At 42.5% G+C, this 15732-nt stretch overlaps 1 protein-coding gene across 1 annotated transcript; it reads right to left on the bottom strand.

Annotated features, from left to right (window-relative positions):
• Positions 1-573: 573 nt before the first annotated feature.
• Positions 574-6343, bottom strand: ZIC2 (Zic family zinc finger 2). The gene is made up of 3 exons (XM_075336698.1): positions 4472-6343; positions 2553-2716; positions 574-1871 (listed from the first exon to the last, which is right to left on the bottom strand). The coding sequence occupies exons 1-3, from the start codon at positions 5598-5600 to the stop codon at positions 1662-1664; spliced, it is 1503 nt and encodes a 500-aa protein (XP_075192813.1). The 5' UTR covers positions 5601-6343; the 3' UTR covers positions 574-1661.
• Positions 6344-15732: the final 9389 nt, after the last annotated feature.

Here is a 15732-nt window from a genome sequence, read left to right as displayed (position 1 = left end):
CTGTAGTCCTCATCTCCTGTGTCCCTAGTTATGGGGGTACACCACTCCAATTCTCTCTAATTTCAGTCTTCTCTATTATTCAGTTTAGTTATCAGAAACCCACGGTATTGTTTGAAATGAGTGACGTTGCACTCCGGAAAATGCTAGGCTAGGATGGTGGAGTACTCGGGGATATCTCTCTAGGTTCATTGCCCCCAGCTTTATTACAATTCTCCTATCCTTCTATATTATACACACTCTGTAATCTGATCTCCTGGCTCTTTTTTTGTTATGTATTTTATGATATCTACCGAGTTGTAAAATTAATTTTATATATACATATGTATTTTATGAATATATGTATATTTATATATATGAATACATGCGAGAGATAGATCTCTATAGATCTTTGTGTAATTATATATATTATATATATATAAATATACTATACACACACACACACACACACACACACACACACACATAGATCTAGAGAGATCTATCTATATCACACACAAAATTTAAATAGTACAAAAGGCAATGGCATTGTATAAATGATCACATAGCCGAATAAAACAATCTGATATCAGAGCATGTTCTTGATTTTTTATTTTCCATAAAGTAAAATCAGGACACTGAGCAGTCTCATTTTTATTACTCTTTCCCCATTATGTGCTTTCATCTGCTTAATAAAAAGACAATTTGTTAATCAAGAAAACGTTATCTAACATTTATTTCCTCTTTCGCGTGTTCTTTTGCACCTCATGTTCAGATGACAAGTCAGACAATTGCTTTATGCAGTTTCAACACAATTTATTATAGGTCTGTATGCATTACTCTCAAAAACAGGGTACAGAAATGATGAAACCACTTTAAATAAGAAAAAGAAAAATCTGAAATCAAAATTTCTGCTCACAATTGTACATATTTATAATTAAGAACCATTCTTTATAAATAGTGTTCCTCTGTAGCAAGTTAATAGCATAATTTAATTACAACCGGATAAATATGGCGGGGAGGGGGCTAATGTACAGGGAAGAGATGCAGACTGCGACGTTCGTCCCGATCGTCCTTCATACAGTAAGCAACGATTGGAACTTGGAAAAAAGTACGAACAACATCACGTGGAACATAAAGTGACATTCACGGGCCTGTGTCAGCTCACTGCCTGCATGGCGGAGCCTGAAGGAACAGAGTGAAGACTTTGGCACGGAGTTTTATTATTTCCCAGCCCACTTGCATGGAAATTTACAATCAGGTTTCCTTTAGAAAGAGGAGGACACAATACCAAGAGCACAATACAAAAGGAGATAAAATATAATAAAATCAACTCTTTCTTCACCTTATGTTAATGAAGAGTGAAGAGAAAAGTCCAGCACTTGTCCTGCAGCCGGATAAGATCCTGACCAACTGTGTAAGGTCCTGTGCCCTCTGGAGGGGGGTGATCGCTATGTACAAACAGGGTGGGGGCTGCAGAGTAAAATCACTTGCTCTTTGGGGTAAATATTGGGGGAATAAATAGATTCTGTTAGCTTCTCTCACTCTTCATGCTTCATTTTCAGAACTGTGCAGCGTTTCATCCTCACTGTGCTTCTTAATTTAGGATTGTCCACACACAGCAGGCAACTAGCTGGTAGATGGGGCAACCTTATATAGTCTTTGGTGGCCTCCACAAATGGCTCCTACACATACCATTCGTTAAAATTTGATGAGATGGGACCCCCAGCTCCACTGGTTACACTGTGCACTCCAGAAACCGATGCTGTGGCTGGGGACAAGTTGGTACTTTGTGTCTCAGTGTTGGGGGACACCAGACCTGGGGGGGTGGAAGATTCATAGCCAGAGCTGGCTGCAGGTGAGGACTCTGACCCTTGAGGAGAAGACTCATGCACCTGGGGAGAAAATGAAGATGTCAGCACAACAAAAATTATAAATTTTTCTCTAAACAAAGAAATCCCATTAATACACATCTCATTATACCTACCTACAAGATAATGCCTAATACATCTCTTTTCTTTGGAAGCACACCAGGATATATAGATAAATTCCATAATTTTTTTATTATATTATTTATATATCCCATTACACCTACCTAAAAGATAAAAGCCTAAAATATAGATTTATATTTATTTATATATCTATACAAATACTTATCATATAAACACATACATATACACACATATTTAGGTTTTATCTTTTAGGTAGGTATAATGGGATATATAAACATAATATATTAATGGGATTTATGAGTATATCGATACATGCCAATGTACCTACCAAAAAGATAAAGCCCATTAATATATCCCAGTATACCCAACTAAGAAGCTAAAACTCTCTCATATATACAATATATATATATATATATATATATATATATATATATATATATATATATATATATATATATATATATACACACACACACACACACCATTATACCTACCTACGTGTACATAAACACCAGCAACAAAAGACCAGTATACTGATTATTTCTCTACCACATACCAATATTAAAAACAGAGCCTTTATTATTCTTCCTCCAAACTAATGCTATTCTGAGTTTAGCCCTTTACCTTCATGTGTTTCCTTAAGGAGCTGGGGTGAGTGTAAGACTTGTCGCACATCTTGCACAGATATGGCTTGTCTGAAGTGTGGACATGCATGTGTTTTTTCCTGTCGCTGCTGTTGGCAAACCTCCTGTCACAGCCCTCAAACTCACACTGGAACGGTTTTTCTCCTGAAAACAAAAAAAAATAAGAAAAATTGGCACATAATAAATAAGACTCGAAAACAATTGCATGTAAAAGTATTTCAGAAACAAGTTTAAATATTTCCTTATCAATACCACTTTATTAAAGGAGACCCTCTAGGTATAATGTGAGGTAGAGACCCTCCCAGCAGTTTGGAGATGAATCCACAATTAGCAAGTATCTCCAAACTGCTCAGGAGATTGTGTTCCCAGGTGGGGTAAACACCACATTAAGATGCATCCATCTGATTTTCACAGCCTCCCCTTCCCCCAGTCACTACATATCCAAATGTTATGCTGTTTGGAGCAATTTAGAGGTGTGATCGCTCAAATATCCCCCATTTGGAGGGAATCTACTTAGCATTAAATTCCATTAGCACCTAAATTGTTTATAAGCGACATCTGCTCAGATCGGAGTGTAATGCCGACTTTCCTGGTAGAGGTGCCCTTCTTGCTAAACCTTGCTAAATCTCGTCTGGCACCTTCCATCAGTCCTCACACATCAGGAGAAGAAGATTTAGTATTTTTCAAATCACAAATATTTACAAACATTGAAACCCAAAATATCCAACAAATTTGTAAAAAGAAAAAAAAAATCAAAACACCAAAACAGAACATACTACTGGTAACAAAAAACAAACCAAACCTAAAGTGACATTACATTAAAACCTAAAATATCCGTGTTTGGCAGATGTAACTTCAGGGCTGCGCATTATTCCATTAGAATTAATAATCGTATTGGTAATATTTACAGCAATCTACCAGACATTCGTTATCATTAAATATTGCACTTATTTACAGGGTGACCGATTCTGCCCTTATTGTAATAAAATTAGGGGAATTATCACATCTGTAAAGAGCCGTGCAATTAATAGCACTATACAAGTGAGAAATAAAAATTCAAATGAAAGGAAAAAGAAATAAAAAATAAAAACTAAAATATTTGGCAATAATCGGATTCACAAGGACCAATGCACAGTGCTGCGGCTGTAAGGATGTCTCCAGTGTGCCAGGATAAGAGGATAAGGACCTCTGTGTGCCAGTCTAAGGACCTCGCTCGTGTGCCAGGATAAGGACCTCTGTGTGCCAGTCTAAGGACCTCTGTGTGCCAGGATAAGAGGATAAGGACCTCTGTGTGCCAGTCTAAGGACCTCGCTCGTGTGCCAGGATAAGGACCTCTGTGTGCCAGTCTAAGGACCTCTGTGTTCCAGTCTAAGGACCTCTGTGTTCCAGTCTAAGGACCTCTGTGTGCCAGTCTAAGGACCTCTGTGTGCCAGTCTAAGGACGTCGCTCGTGTGCCAGGATAAGGACCTCTGTGTGCCAGGATAAGAGGATAAGGACCTCTGTGTGCCAGGATAAGGACCTCTGTGTGCCAGGATAAGGACCTCGCTCGTGTGCCAGGATAAGGACCTCGCTCGTGTGCCAGGATAAGGACCTCGCTCGTGTGCCAGGATAAGGACCTCTGTGTTCCAGTCTAAGGACCTCTGTGTGCCAGTCTAAGGACCTCGCTCGTGTGCCAGGATAAGGACCTCTGTGTGCCAGGATAAGAGGATAAGGACCTGTGTGCCAGTCTAAGGACCTCTGTGTGCCAGGATAAGGACCTCTGTGTTCCAGTCTAAGGACCTCTGTGTGCCAGGATAAGAGGATAACGATCACTCCTGTGTGCCAGTATTCGCTATAACTCGTATTAAAAATCGATCGTATTGGTGCAAGTTTCCCTTTAGATCTACCGAGTCCACCTACCTGTATGAGTTCTCTTGTGGATTTTTAGGTTCTCGGAGCGGGCAAACACCTTGCCACATCCAGGGAAGGGGCACGGGAAGGGCTTCTCCCCCGTGTGCACTCGGATGTGGTTGACCAGCTTGTATTTGGCTTTGAATGGCTTTCCCTCCCGGGGACATTCCTCCCAGAAGCAGATGTGGTTGCTCTGCTCGGGTCCCCCCACATGCTCCACAGACACATGGGTGACCAGCTCGTGCATGGTGCTGAAAGTCTTATTGCAGCTTTTCTTGGGGTTACTGAGCTGCTCAGGGTCTATCCACTTGCAGATGAGCTCCTGTTTAATACATTGTTGCCTCATGTACCTGAAGAAGGCCCCAGGGTGGTGGTGGTGATGGTGGTGGTGGTGGGCTGCCATGTTCATTCCCATATTCATCGGTCCATACTGGTTGTGAAGCTGGGCTGCCGTGTAGGGGTCTCCTCTTGGGCTGGACACCTGTCTGTATTGCTCTGTCCTGCCGAACACCTCTCCGGGCAGCCCTAGCCTCATCTGGCCACCAAGTGCGTTTTGAGAGGCTGCCGCGTGCTGCTCGTGGATGCTGGGGAAGATCAGGTGGCCCTGCGGGTGCTCCCCATGCGGGAGCTGGTGATGATGGGGGTGGTGATGAAGGCTACCTGCTGGGGGACCAAACAAGCCATGCTGCCCCCCACTTGCAGCCGTAGCCCCTTCTGCAAAACCGCGTCCTCGGAATAAGAAGTCCCGCGGGCTGTTGAATGCAGCGCCCGTGTAGGCTGCGTGCGGAGCAAGTGCAGATGTCGGATAACCAGCCTGGGAGGTGAAAGCCGAGCTCTGCCCCGGTGGGGACAAGTCATGTGGTCCGCCGCCTCCTGCTCCCCCAGCAGATCCAGATCCCCCTCCGCTGCTGCCTCCTCCGCTTCCCCCGGAGCCGCCGCCGGGGTTGAGCTTGAATGCGCCCATGTGCGCCGGCTCCACAAAGCTGTTCTGCGCCAGACTCAACTCCCGCTCCTGCATCTCCGCTGCCGCCGCCGCAGCCGCTGCCACCGCAGCATGATGATGGTGATGATGGTGGTGATGCCGCGCAAAGGTACCTACACCTAGGGCCGGGAACTGGGGGCCGGCGTCCAGTAGCATCTCTGCACTAAAAGGGTGAGCTGTGATCTAATGGAGCCGAGAAGTAGACGAGCAATATAAGAGATATCCCGGAGAAGTCAGTGCACCTCCCGCATCATCAGAGTCCTGCTCCAGACTGAGTATTATGCACTGGGGCTCCCTGCACCGGTACCCTCTGCACTGGGGCTCCCTGCACCGGTACCCTCTGCACTGGGGCTGCCTGCACCGGTACCCTCTGCACTGGGGCTCCCTGCACCGGTACCCTCTGCACTGGGGCTCCCTGCACCGGTACCCTCTGCACTGGGGCTCCCTGCACCGGTACCCTCTGCACTGGGGCTCCCTGCACCGGTACCCTCTGCACTGGGGCTCCCTGCACCCTCAGATTCTCCTTTCCTGGTGTGCGCCGCTCTGTCGGGGGACTGCGCTCACATTCCCCCCAGTTGACGGCTCGGGCGGCAGATGCTCCTCTTTCTCGTTTTCTTCTTTCTTTAAGTTGCAGCTGAGGGAGGAGGGAGGAGGAAGACGGGGGAGGCGCAGCCCCACAATCAGCAGAGCAGCAGCGATCTCAGCGGCGGCGCGGGTCGGCCGGGCAGTGTGCGGCTCATTGTAGTCGGGCTCCTTGTCTTCCTTCCCGGGGCTTTTGTTGGCTGCTCGTCCGGTCAGTGGCGTGGTCTGTGCGGGCTGCTGTACGGATGGTTTTGTTTTGAGTGCATTTTCGCCCCTATCACAACCCCTCCTCTCCCGTTACTCACTCTGACTGGCCTACCGTGTCCGCCCCCTTTAACAGCTGCCCGACCATGCTCTGTCAGCTAGCCCATTGGCTAGAGACACTGGAGACATGTTTGGAGCACTTCCCAGTCCTCCTGCCAATCAGGTCTGCAGCGCCCAGCCAGGCTCCCCCCTGACTGCTCCCCGATCTATTGGGGACCCCTCTCTAGAAGCAGCCATGTAGTCCGGCACCATGGCATGTTATTCTTCTGCCCTCATTATAAGGTGAATGGTCTGTTCCCTTAGTTATATGTAATCCCCAAATGCCAGAAGTGGGAATCCTGCAGCATCCAGTTACTTCATAGCTGTGATATCAGATGCTCTATGTCCAGTCACGTCCTGGTGTCACAGTCTGGCAGCACTATTAGTCCACAGGATAGACACTGCATGCCGTGGATTTCAGCATTTGTGGGGAAAAAAAACTCCTTGTGGAGCAGATTCTATCTACACATCAGAATACATATAATACAAATACACACGCTGCACATACACAACCCTGCACATACACACCCAGCACATACACAGCCCTGCACAAATACACAGCCCTGCATAAATACACACCCTGCACAAACACACACTGCACATACACAACCCTGCACATACACAACCCTGCATATACACAGCCCTGCACAAATACACATCCCTGCACATACACAACCCTGCACATACACAACCCTGCACAAATACACATCCCTGCACAAATACACATCCCTGCACAAACACACATCCCTACACAAACACACATACACAACCCTGTACAAATACACACCCTGCACAAATACACATACTACACAAATACACACCCTGCACAAATACACACCCTGCACAAATACAACTCTGCACAAACACACATCCCTGCACAAATACACAACCCTGTACAAATAAACATACTACACAAATACACAACCCTGTACAAATAAACATACTACACAAATACACACCCTGCACAAACATACAACCCTGCACAAACACACAACCGTGCACAAACACACATATACAACCCTGCACAAATACACATCCTGCACAAACACACAACCCTGCACAAACACACATACACAACCCTGCACAAATACACACCCTGTACAAAAACACAACCCTGCACAAATACACACCCTGCACAAATACACATACTACACAAATACACACCCTGCACAAATACACATACTACACAAATATACACCCTGCACAAACACACATACACAATCCTGCACAAACACACAATCCTGCACAAATACACAACCCTGCACAAATACACATACTACACAAATACACACCCTGCACAAATACACAACCTGCACAAATACACACCTTGCACAAATACATTGCACAAATACTCACCCTGCACAAATACATTGCACAAATACTCACCCTGCACAAATACATTGCACAAATACATACCTTGTACAAATACATTGCACAAATACGCTGCACAAATACACATACTGCAAAAATACACTGCTTAAATACACATGCAGCACAAATACACTGCACAAATACACACCCTGCACAAATACACATACTGCACAAATGCACTGCAGAAGTACACATACAGCACAAATACACATACTATACAAACACACTACACAAATACACACCCTGCCTAAATACACATACTACACAAACACAATACACAAATACGCACCCTGCCTAAATACACATATTTTACACAAATACACTGCACAAATACCCCACACAAATACCCTGCACAAATACACACCCTGCACAAATACACTACACAAACACACTGCATTAATATGCACACTACACAAATACATACCCTTTACAAATACACATACTACACAAATACACTGCGCAAATATACACCCTACACAAATACACTACACATACACACCCTGCACAATTACAGTGCACAAATACCACACTACACAAATACATACCCTGCACAAATACACATACTACACAAATACACATACAGCAAAAATAGACCACAAAAAACCCCCACATACTGCACAAATACACATACATCAGAAATACACATACTCCACAAATTCACACCCTTCATATCACAGACATGTGAGACCAGGAACCTAAGAAATAGCTTTATATTATTTATACAAAATGTCTACTAAATATAAGATAACACCTTTCTCCTATTAAATTTTAAATGTATTTCATCTTCATCTATCTATCTATCTATCTATATAAACAGATTTATATATACTGTATATATATATATATATATATATATATATATATATATACTGTGTGTGTGTATATATATATATATATATATGGTATTTAGTTCAAGTCTATCATGATTACATCATGTATCTAATTTTTATTCATCTTATTGCATGTATCCATGATCTGTACAGCATGTAGTTTTCTCTCCATTCAAGTATACAAATCTTTGCAATATCAGTCAATGTTAATTTACCCTATCTTATTTATGGTATAAATCTATGAATGTTCAGTTCATATATCTATGATATATCTTTATTCATTTGTGTATAGCTATAACATTTATATTAATATTTATTACCTCAACTAACCATGTATATATCGTATTCATAGATTTGTTTCTATTCATACAATATCTATCTATCTATCTATCTATCATCTATCTATCTATCTATCTATCTATCTATCTATCTATCTGTCTGTCTGTCTATCATCTTTCTCTGCAGTGGAGGATGAGGGTGCCTGGGTAGTGTATGTGACTGTGCACCATTGTATTGGTATGTCTAGTAGTGGTGGTGATAAATCATTTGTAGAGCTCTCACTGCAGAGTATAGAGAACAAGCCGCACCCCCAGGTCTCAATGTACAATACAGGGGCACAATGCGGACTGGCTGCTTTCCAGCGAGATTTTTCATGTTAACTTGTATTCCTCAGGAATGTTGTCGGTATACAAGTAAATGTGAATTTTGACTAAGTATGATAGACACAACCTAACACCCCCATCCCCCAATATATTGGAAGAGGCTCTCAATTAGGGGTCCAATCTAGACTCCCACAAAATCATGTCCTGTAGTCATGCCTGTAAAGAGAGAGCGTATGGGTATACATGGAGGGTTGGGTATACATGGAGGATTGGGTAGATTTGGAGGATTGGGTAGATTTGGAGGATTGGGTATACATGGAGGATAGCGTATACATTGAGAACTGGATATACATGGAGATTTGGGTATATATGGAGGATTGGGTATCTATGGAGGATTGGGTATTTTTAGAGGATTGGGTATATTTAGAGGATTGGGTATATTTAGAGGATTGGGTATATTTGGAGGATTGGGTATATTTGGAGGATTGGGTATACCTGGAGGATAGAGTATACATGGAGAACTGGATATACATGGAGGATTGGGTATATATGGAGGATTGGGTATACATGGAGGATTGGGTATACATGAAGGATATGGTATACATGGAGGATAGGGTATACATGGAGGATTTGGTATACATGGAGGATTGGGTATCCATGGAAGATTGGGTATATATGGAGGGTTGGGTATATATGGAGGGTTGGGTATATATGGAGGGTTGGGTATACATGGAGGGTTGGGTATATATGGAGGGTTGGGTATATATGGAGGGTTTGGTATACATGGAGGACTGGGTATACATGGAGGATTGGGTATTCATGGAGGATTGGGTATACATGGAGGATTGGGTATACATGGAGGATTGGATAGACTTGGTTCAGTACACGAGGGCACAATAAGTCTGTCTTGGCAATACGGTTTGTTTTCTAAGCTACACGCACATAAGCCATTTTTGCACGTCTGCCCTCTAATACCAGCATAACCAGGATCTGGGCAGCCTCACCAGTAGGTTTAGTACTTCCCTGATGAGGTACAAAAAGTGGTAACTCTTCCTCGGGCAGTGCCAGGAGTTCTTCACTCTATCGATGCCAAAACCTTCTGAGTTCTTTGTGCACCTCCCAAAAAAAAACAGTTGTGTAGTCCACAGCTCATGCATCCACACCGCCATAGATGCCATTGTTGTGCTCCCAGCAATACGTGCTGGGCATTCCATGTACTCTGGCATTCATAGTGCCATGGCCAGTGCTTACCTTCCAGCCTCTCCTCTCCTTCTGCCAGATTCCCACATCAGCCGCTGTATGGGGCAGGGTGTGCAGCTTCAGGAGGCTGCAGATAAAGTTTGGGGTGAATTCCTTAATTGCACAGAGACCCTGCGGGCTGGTCGCATTCTGCTATTCTGTGAGAGCTGCAGGAAACACAGGAGCTGATCCAAGTTCAAAGTCATTCTGCCGTCCCTCTAAGAACTGCTTTATTTCTTCTCAAACCACAAACCCCCTTTCCCCCATGTCACAGGGTGAAAAGGGAAAAAAAACACAGAGTCTGCAATCATTTATACAGCAAATGCCAGGGACTTAAGCTGTTTTGTGTAAAGGAAAGAGCCGACCGTTCACTTCTCATAGCTTCTCTTTAGGTTTAGTTTTTCCCAAGTTTCCTGAAGTCCAAGTAATACCAGATCTGCAGATCCCGATCGGGTCTATATGGGTAAAGCCTGTGATTTCTTTTTCTATCACCATTGTTTTCTACTATTATTGTGGAAGTCTTCTGTTTGCTGTATGTGTTGCTCTATTTTTTTGTCAAAGGTCGTTGATCTGAACGAACAAAAATATATTCTGTATATGTTATGCCTATCATAAACATGGCGTAGACTAGAAGAAATACCAATCCCGGCTCCTTCATGTAGCCTCAGTATGCCTGTGTGCTGGATATTATTTTTTCACTGTTAAATGAAAACCATGAATGTGGAATATTGCATTGTTTGTTGATTGAGAAACAGAATTAGGCCGTTTTGTAGATTTTCGGGAATGAGATTTATTATAGAGACATTTTCTGGCGTTCCCCATATGGAATATATTGTGCTGCACACTGGAGATGAAAAGCAGAGCAGGCCGCACCGTTGTCTGTGACATGGTCATCCTGGCATATTACGTTACATGATACCTCTGATTTGGCTGACCTTAGGGCACTCCTTAGGTGCCCGACCTCTCACCGCGGACAGACCACATATGATGTGCCACAGCCCTGCAATACCCTGCAATACAGAGAGTCACCAGACTGTAAAATGGAAGCAGGAACTTGTGAAAATCTCCGCCAAAACTGTAACGTTTTAGAGACTGCTTTTAAAGGACATAAAACAGCCCGGGTTGGCGTAGCTGCCATAGAGGCTGTACACGAAAAAGAGCAAGACCAGTCACCTGCTGCTCAGATGCTTTATGTCACTTATTAAATTGTCGCATTTTACACCCTCTCCCACTCTTATAGATTTATTGTCATTGCTATCATTAATATACATTTCCTATTCCTCCAGGGGATACATAAAGAATCACAAAAACATTACTCATATTTATATTTTATGGCATACATAGCCCATTATGTGTACTGACAACTATCTTTATATGACACAGACAATGAGATAGATTGATAGATATATAGATAGATAATAGAACGAACAATGGAAATTCAACACCATAGATAGATACATACATACATACATAGAACAATGGAAATACAAAAAGATAGGTGGATAGATGCATAGATAGAACAAGGGAAATACAAGAAGATAGATAATAGATGAATATAACAATAGAAATACAAGAAGATAGATAAATAGAACAATGGAAATACATGAAGATAGATAAATGGAAATACAGAGGATAGATAGTAAAATGGATATAGATAGATAGATTGAGAGATAGATAGAACAATGGAAATGCAAATTATATATACACAAATAATATATATATATATATATATATATATATATATATATATATATATATATATATATATATATATATATAAACAGTACTCCAAAGATTGTTTGTTGAAAAACTACTTTTAAACAGGCCATGCAACGTGGCGACGTTTCGGTTCCTTGGAGCCTTTTTCAAGACTTCCTTATTTTTTTCTAGATAGGTGAATGGATGGATAGACAGACAGATAGATGATAATGCAATGTGGTGGATGCGTAGACGGCTGGGTCCAGGCCTATTAAGACCTCCAAATGAGTTTCAGGGGGTTAGAGGCACAATTTATTCTGTCATTCATAAATAACAGGACATATGTTGCCCATATTGCTGCTTCACGTAAACCCTTCAACTTGTCACTGTCTGATACATCTTCACAACTTCCTTAAAAAAAGGCAAAGTGAATTAGATGATGTCCTGACACCGACTCCAGTAATGGGAGAATGATAATAAATAACAGCACTGACTGTGATCAGGTCTGCAGCTGACCCTGGAGCCAAGTGCTGGCAATAATCACACATTATACATTATGTTATTAGAATATATTAGACTTTCCTTGCAATCTTGCTGCAGTCAACAATGAGTTATCCAGCACGATTTCAAAGCTGTTTCTTTTCACTGGATAATCTATATTAATGATGCTCGATGCTTTTTATGACATATAAATTCGATCGTTATCCGTTAGAATGGATTGGTGTCACTTTAGACTACCATTTACTAGTGTATTTATGACACACTGATACACCCTGGTCACCTCCGGGTACTCCTGCAATAAAGTGACAAGATGCCCATTCTCCAGGAATATAACCACTCCTTAATACCATGTGGTGGTAGTATCATAAATAAGAATTTAAACAAGAATTCTTACACCAGCACTTTATCAGTTAATGATGGAATGTGGAAGAAAAAAATCTTAAGAAGTCTGTTTCTCATAGCCACAGACTCCCCTGACTTGTATCCATATAAGACCAGTATTCATATACTGCTGACTTAACCTCAGTACAATGCAATTGATATATCCAGATTCGCCATCTCATCTACTCTTTGGAGTCTGAAACCTTGAAGAGAAGCTTACTTTTAATTCCTGTGCTACAAAACATAAAAAAATAAATAAATAAAAAAAATAGAAACGCACAATGTAAACAGTAGGCAGCATATGACATTAAAGGCTGTATATTTTTTTTTATATGTGCGCAGTATTTTCTAACTATTTTGTTATCACAAATCTCAGTCTGGATACTATTCACCAATTCACCAAGGTACAGACGCCTTGGAAGGTTTGCGATTTATCCGCCATATAGACAGAAGCTGATCAGATTTATTGGAATGAAGACATATAAATCGATGACAGATCCGGCATGCTGAGTTTAACTAGAGGTGTACAAGAAGGCGTAAGCCAGGCCCAGCTCAACCTGCTTCAATCATTTAGTTTTACAAGTTTTCCATTACAAATGGAGCCATTAAATTTTCAGTAATTAAATAAAAGTAAAGGCAATAGAAAGGGCAGAAAAGCAAAATGCTGTGCGTGTATAAGAAAAGCGAGCCAACTTGTAGAAAGTCTCAAGAGTATAAAATGTACAATAAATACTCATTGTATGAAAACTAATAATATATACATATATATGTATGTATATATATATATATATATATATATATATATATATATATATATATATATTGCCAATAAAGTAATTATTTCTTGAATTTTTTCACACTATTGAAGTTCAGGGCTGCAACACTTTCCTAAGCACTTAACCCTTTGCAGACTACAGTTTTAAGTATTTTCGTTCATTAGATTTTTTATTTTATTTAATTGCCTACAAATTGCGTAGCAAAGCCACAATGTAAAGCAAAAAAAAAAATAAATAAATGACAGTTTAAGTTTCTGTAAAATGTATATAAATAAAGGGAATAAATAAGTAATAGCTAATCCGTTCTGTTCTTGTGTACAGTCTGAAGCAAAATCTTCAATTTGTGTCATTTTCTTATTTTTTTTTTATAGCAGACTTGCTTTATTGTAACGACTAGACAATTCTTATTACTAATCGCCTAAACACATGATGGCCAGTATGTGTGCAGGTCTACGGATTGTAAACTCTGATCACTGTGTATACAGATGTCACCCCTTCCATCTGAGTGTTATATACCCTGTGTATGATTGTGTGCAGCTGTAGGGAATAGTGTAGGGATCACATCCTCACTTGAAATGACCCCCTGAACAGTTACTGGGGAAGATGGATAGATAGTGATAAGGCAGAGTGCAGATTTGGGGGCAGAGTGCAGATTTGGGGGCAGTTATTGAGAAGATTTACATAGTGATAAGGCAGAGTGCAGATTTGGGGGCAGTTACCGGGGAAGATGTAGATAGTGATAAGGCAGAGTGCAGATTTTGGGGCAGTTACCGGGGAAGATGTAGATAGTGATAAGGCAGAGTGCAGATTTTGGGGCAGAGTGCAGATTTGGGGGCAGTTACAGGGGAAGCTGTAGAAGGCAGAGGGCAGATTTGGGGGCAGTTATTGAGAAGATGTACATAGTGATAAGGCAGAGTGCAGATTTTGGGGCAGAGTGCAGATTTGGGGGCAGTTATTGAGAAGATGTATATAGTGATAAGGCAGAGTGCAGATTTGGGGGCAGTTACCGGGGAAGATGTACATAGTGATAAGGCAGAGTGCAGATTTTGGGGCAGAGTGCAGATTTGGGGGCAGTTACAGGGGAAGCTGTAGAAGGCAGAGGGCAGATTTGGGGGCAGTTATTGAGAAGATGTATATAGTGATAAGGCAGAGTGCAGATTTGGGGGCAGTTACCGGGGAAGATGTAGAAGGCAGAGTGCAGATTTGGGGGCAGTTATTGAGAAGATGTACATAGTGATAAGGCAGAGTGCAGATTTTGGGGCAGAGTGCAGATTTGGGGGCAGTTATTGAGAAGATGTATATAGTGATAAGGCAGAGTGCAGATTTGGGGGCAGTTACCGGGGAAGATGTACATAGTGATAAGGCAGAGTGCAGATTTGGGGGCAGTTACCGGGGAAGCTGTAGAAGGCAGACTGCAGATTTGGGGGCAGTTATTGAGAAGATGTACATAGTGATAAGGCAGAGTGCAGATTTGGGGGCAGTTGCCGGGGAAGCTGTAGAAGGCAGACTGCAGACTTGGGGAGGTGTTGGGCAGAGCAGCACAGGTGTAATGGCTGTTCTGCACGCTCTTGCTGCCATAAATAATAGCGGGGATTGATTAGCGCCGCTTTGGTGCTGCACAGGCCCCAGGAGTATAAGGCATTTTTGGAAAGAAGTCGGATCTTGTGAACATGCATTGCCTCAGTAACGTTCCAGGTACACATGGCCTGCCCAGTGATGCCCTGGCATGGTGCCCCTTGCTGCTGGCTCGGCTCCAGGCTGCACAGCCGCACCAGGCTCGGGGGTTCAGGAAAAGTTTGCACAAGTAGAAGTTTGAGAAGTGGAATGCGGCTGAGAGCATGGGGGCGGATCCCCGCTGAGCAGCGGCCTGACAGCCAGCCAATCACAGGCCCGGGCCTCCTGCCAATCCTGGCAACCCGTCCAATCCCGGCTGTGCCATTGCTAAACTCTATGCCCCCACTGTGCGCCTCCAATGCTGCGCTTTCTGCCAATCGCTGGAGGACAG

This window comes from Anomaloglossus baeobatrachus, chromosome 2 (assembly GCF_048569485.1).
Source record: "Anomaloglossus baeobatrachus isolate aAnoBae1 chromosome 2, aAnoBae1.hap1, whole genome shotgun sequence".
Lineage (NCBI taxonomy): Eukaryota > Metazoa > Chordata > Amphibia > Anura > Aromobatidae > Anomaloglossus > Anomaloglossus baeobatrachus.
The sequence above is the reverse complement of the archived record's forward strand: the minus strand, read 5'-3'. Positions and strand labels throughout refer to the sequence as shown.

What these genes read in the sequence shown, in the direction of transcription:
- ZIC2 (XM_075336698.1), bottom strand. Translation starts at nt 5,600, where the DNA reads ATGCTACTGGACGCCGGCCCCCAGTTCCCGGCCCTAGGTGTAGGTACC. An exon ending in CCACAAGAGAACTCATACAG is followed by an intron (nt 2,717 to 4,471) that starts GTAGGTGGACTC and finishes TTTTGTTTTCAG; the next exon opens with GAGAAAAACCGTTCCAGTGT. An exon ending in CCTTAAGGAAACACATGAAG is followed by an intron (nt 1,872 to 2,552) that starts GTAAAGGGCTAA and finishes TTTTCTCCCCAG; the next exon opens with GTGCATGAGTCTTCTCCTCA.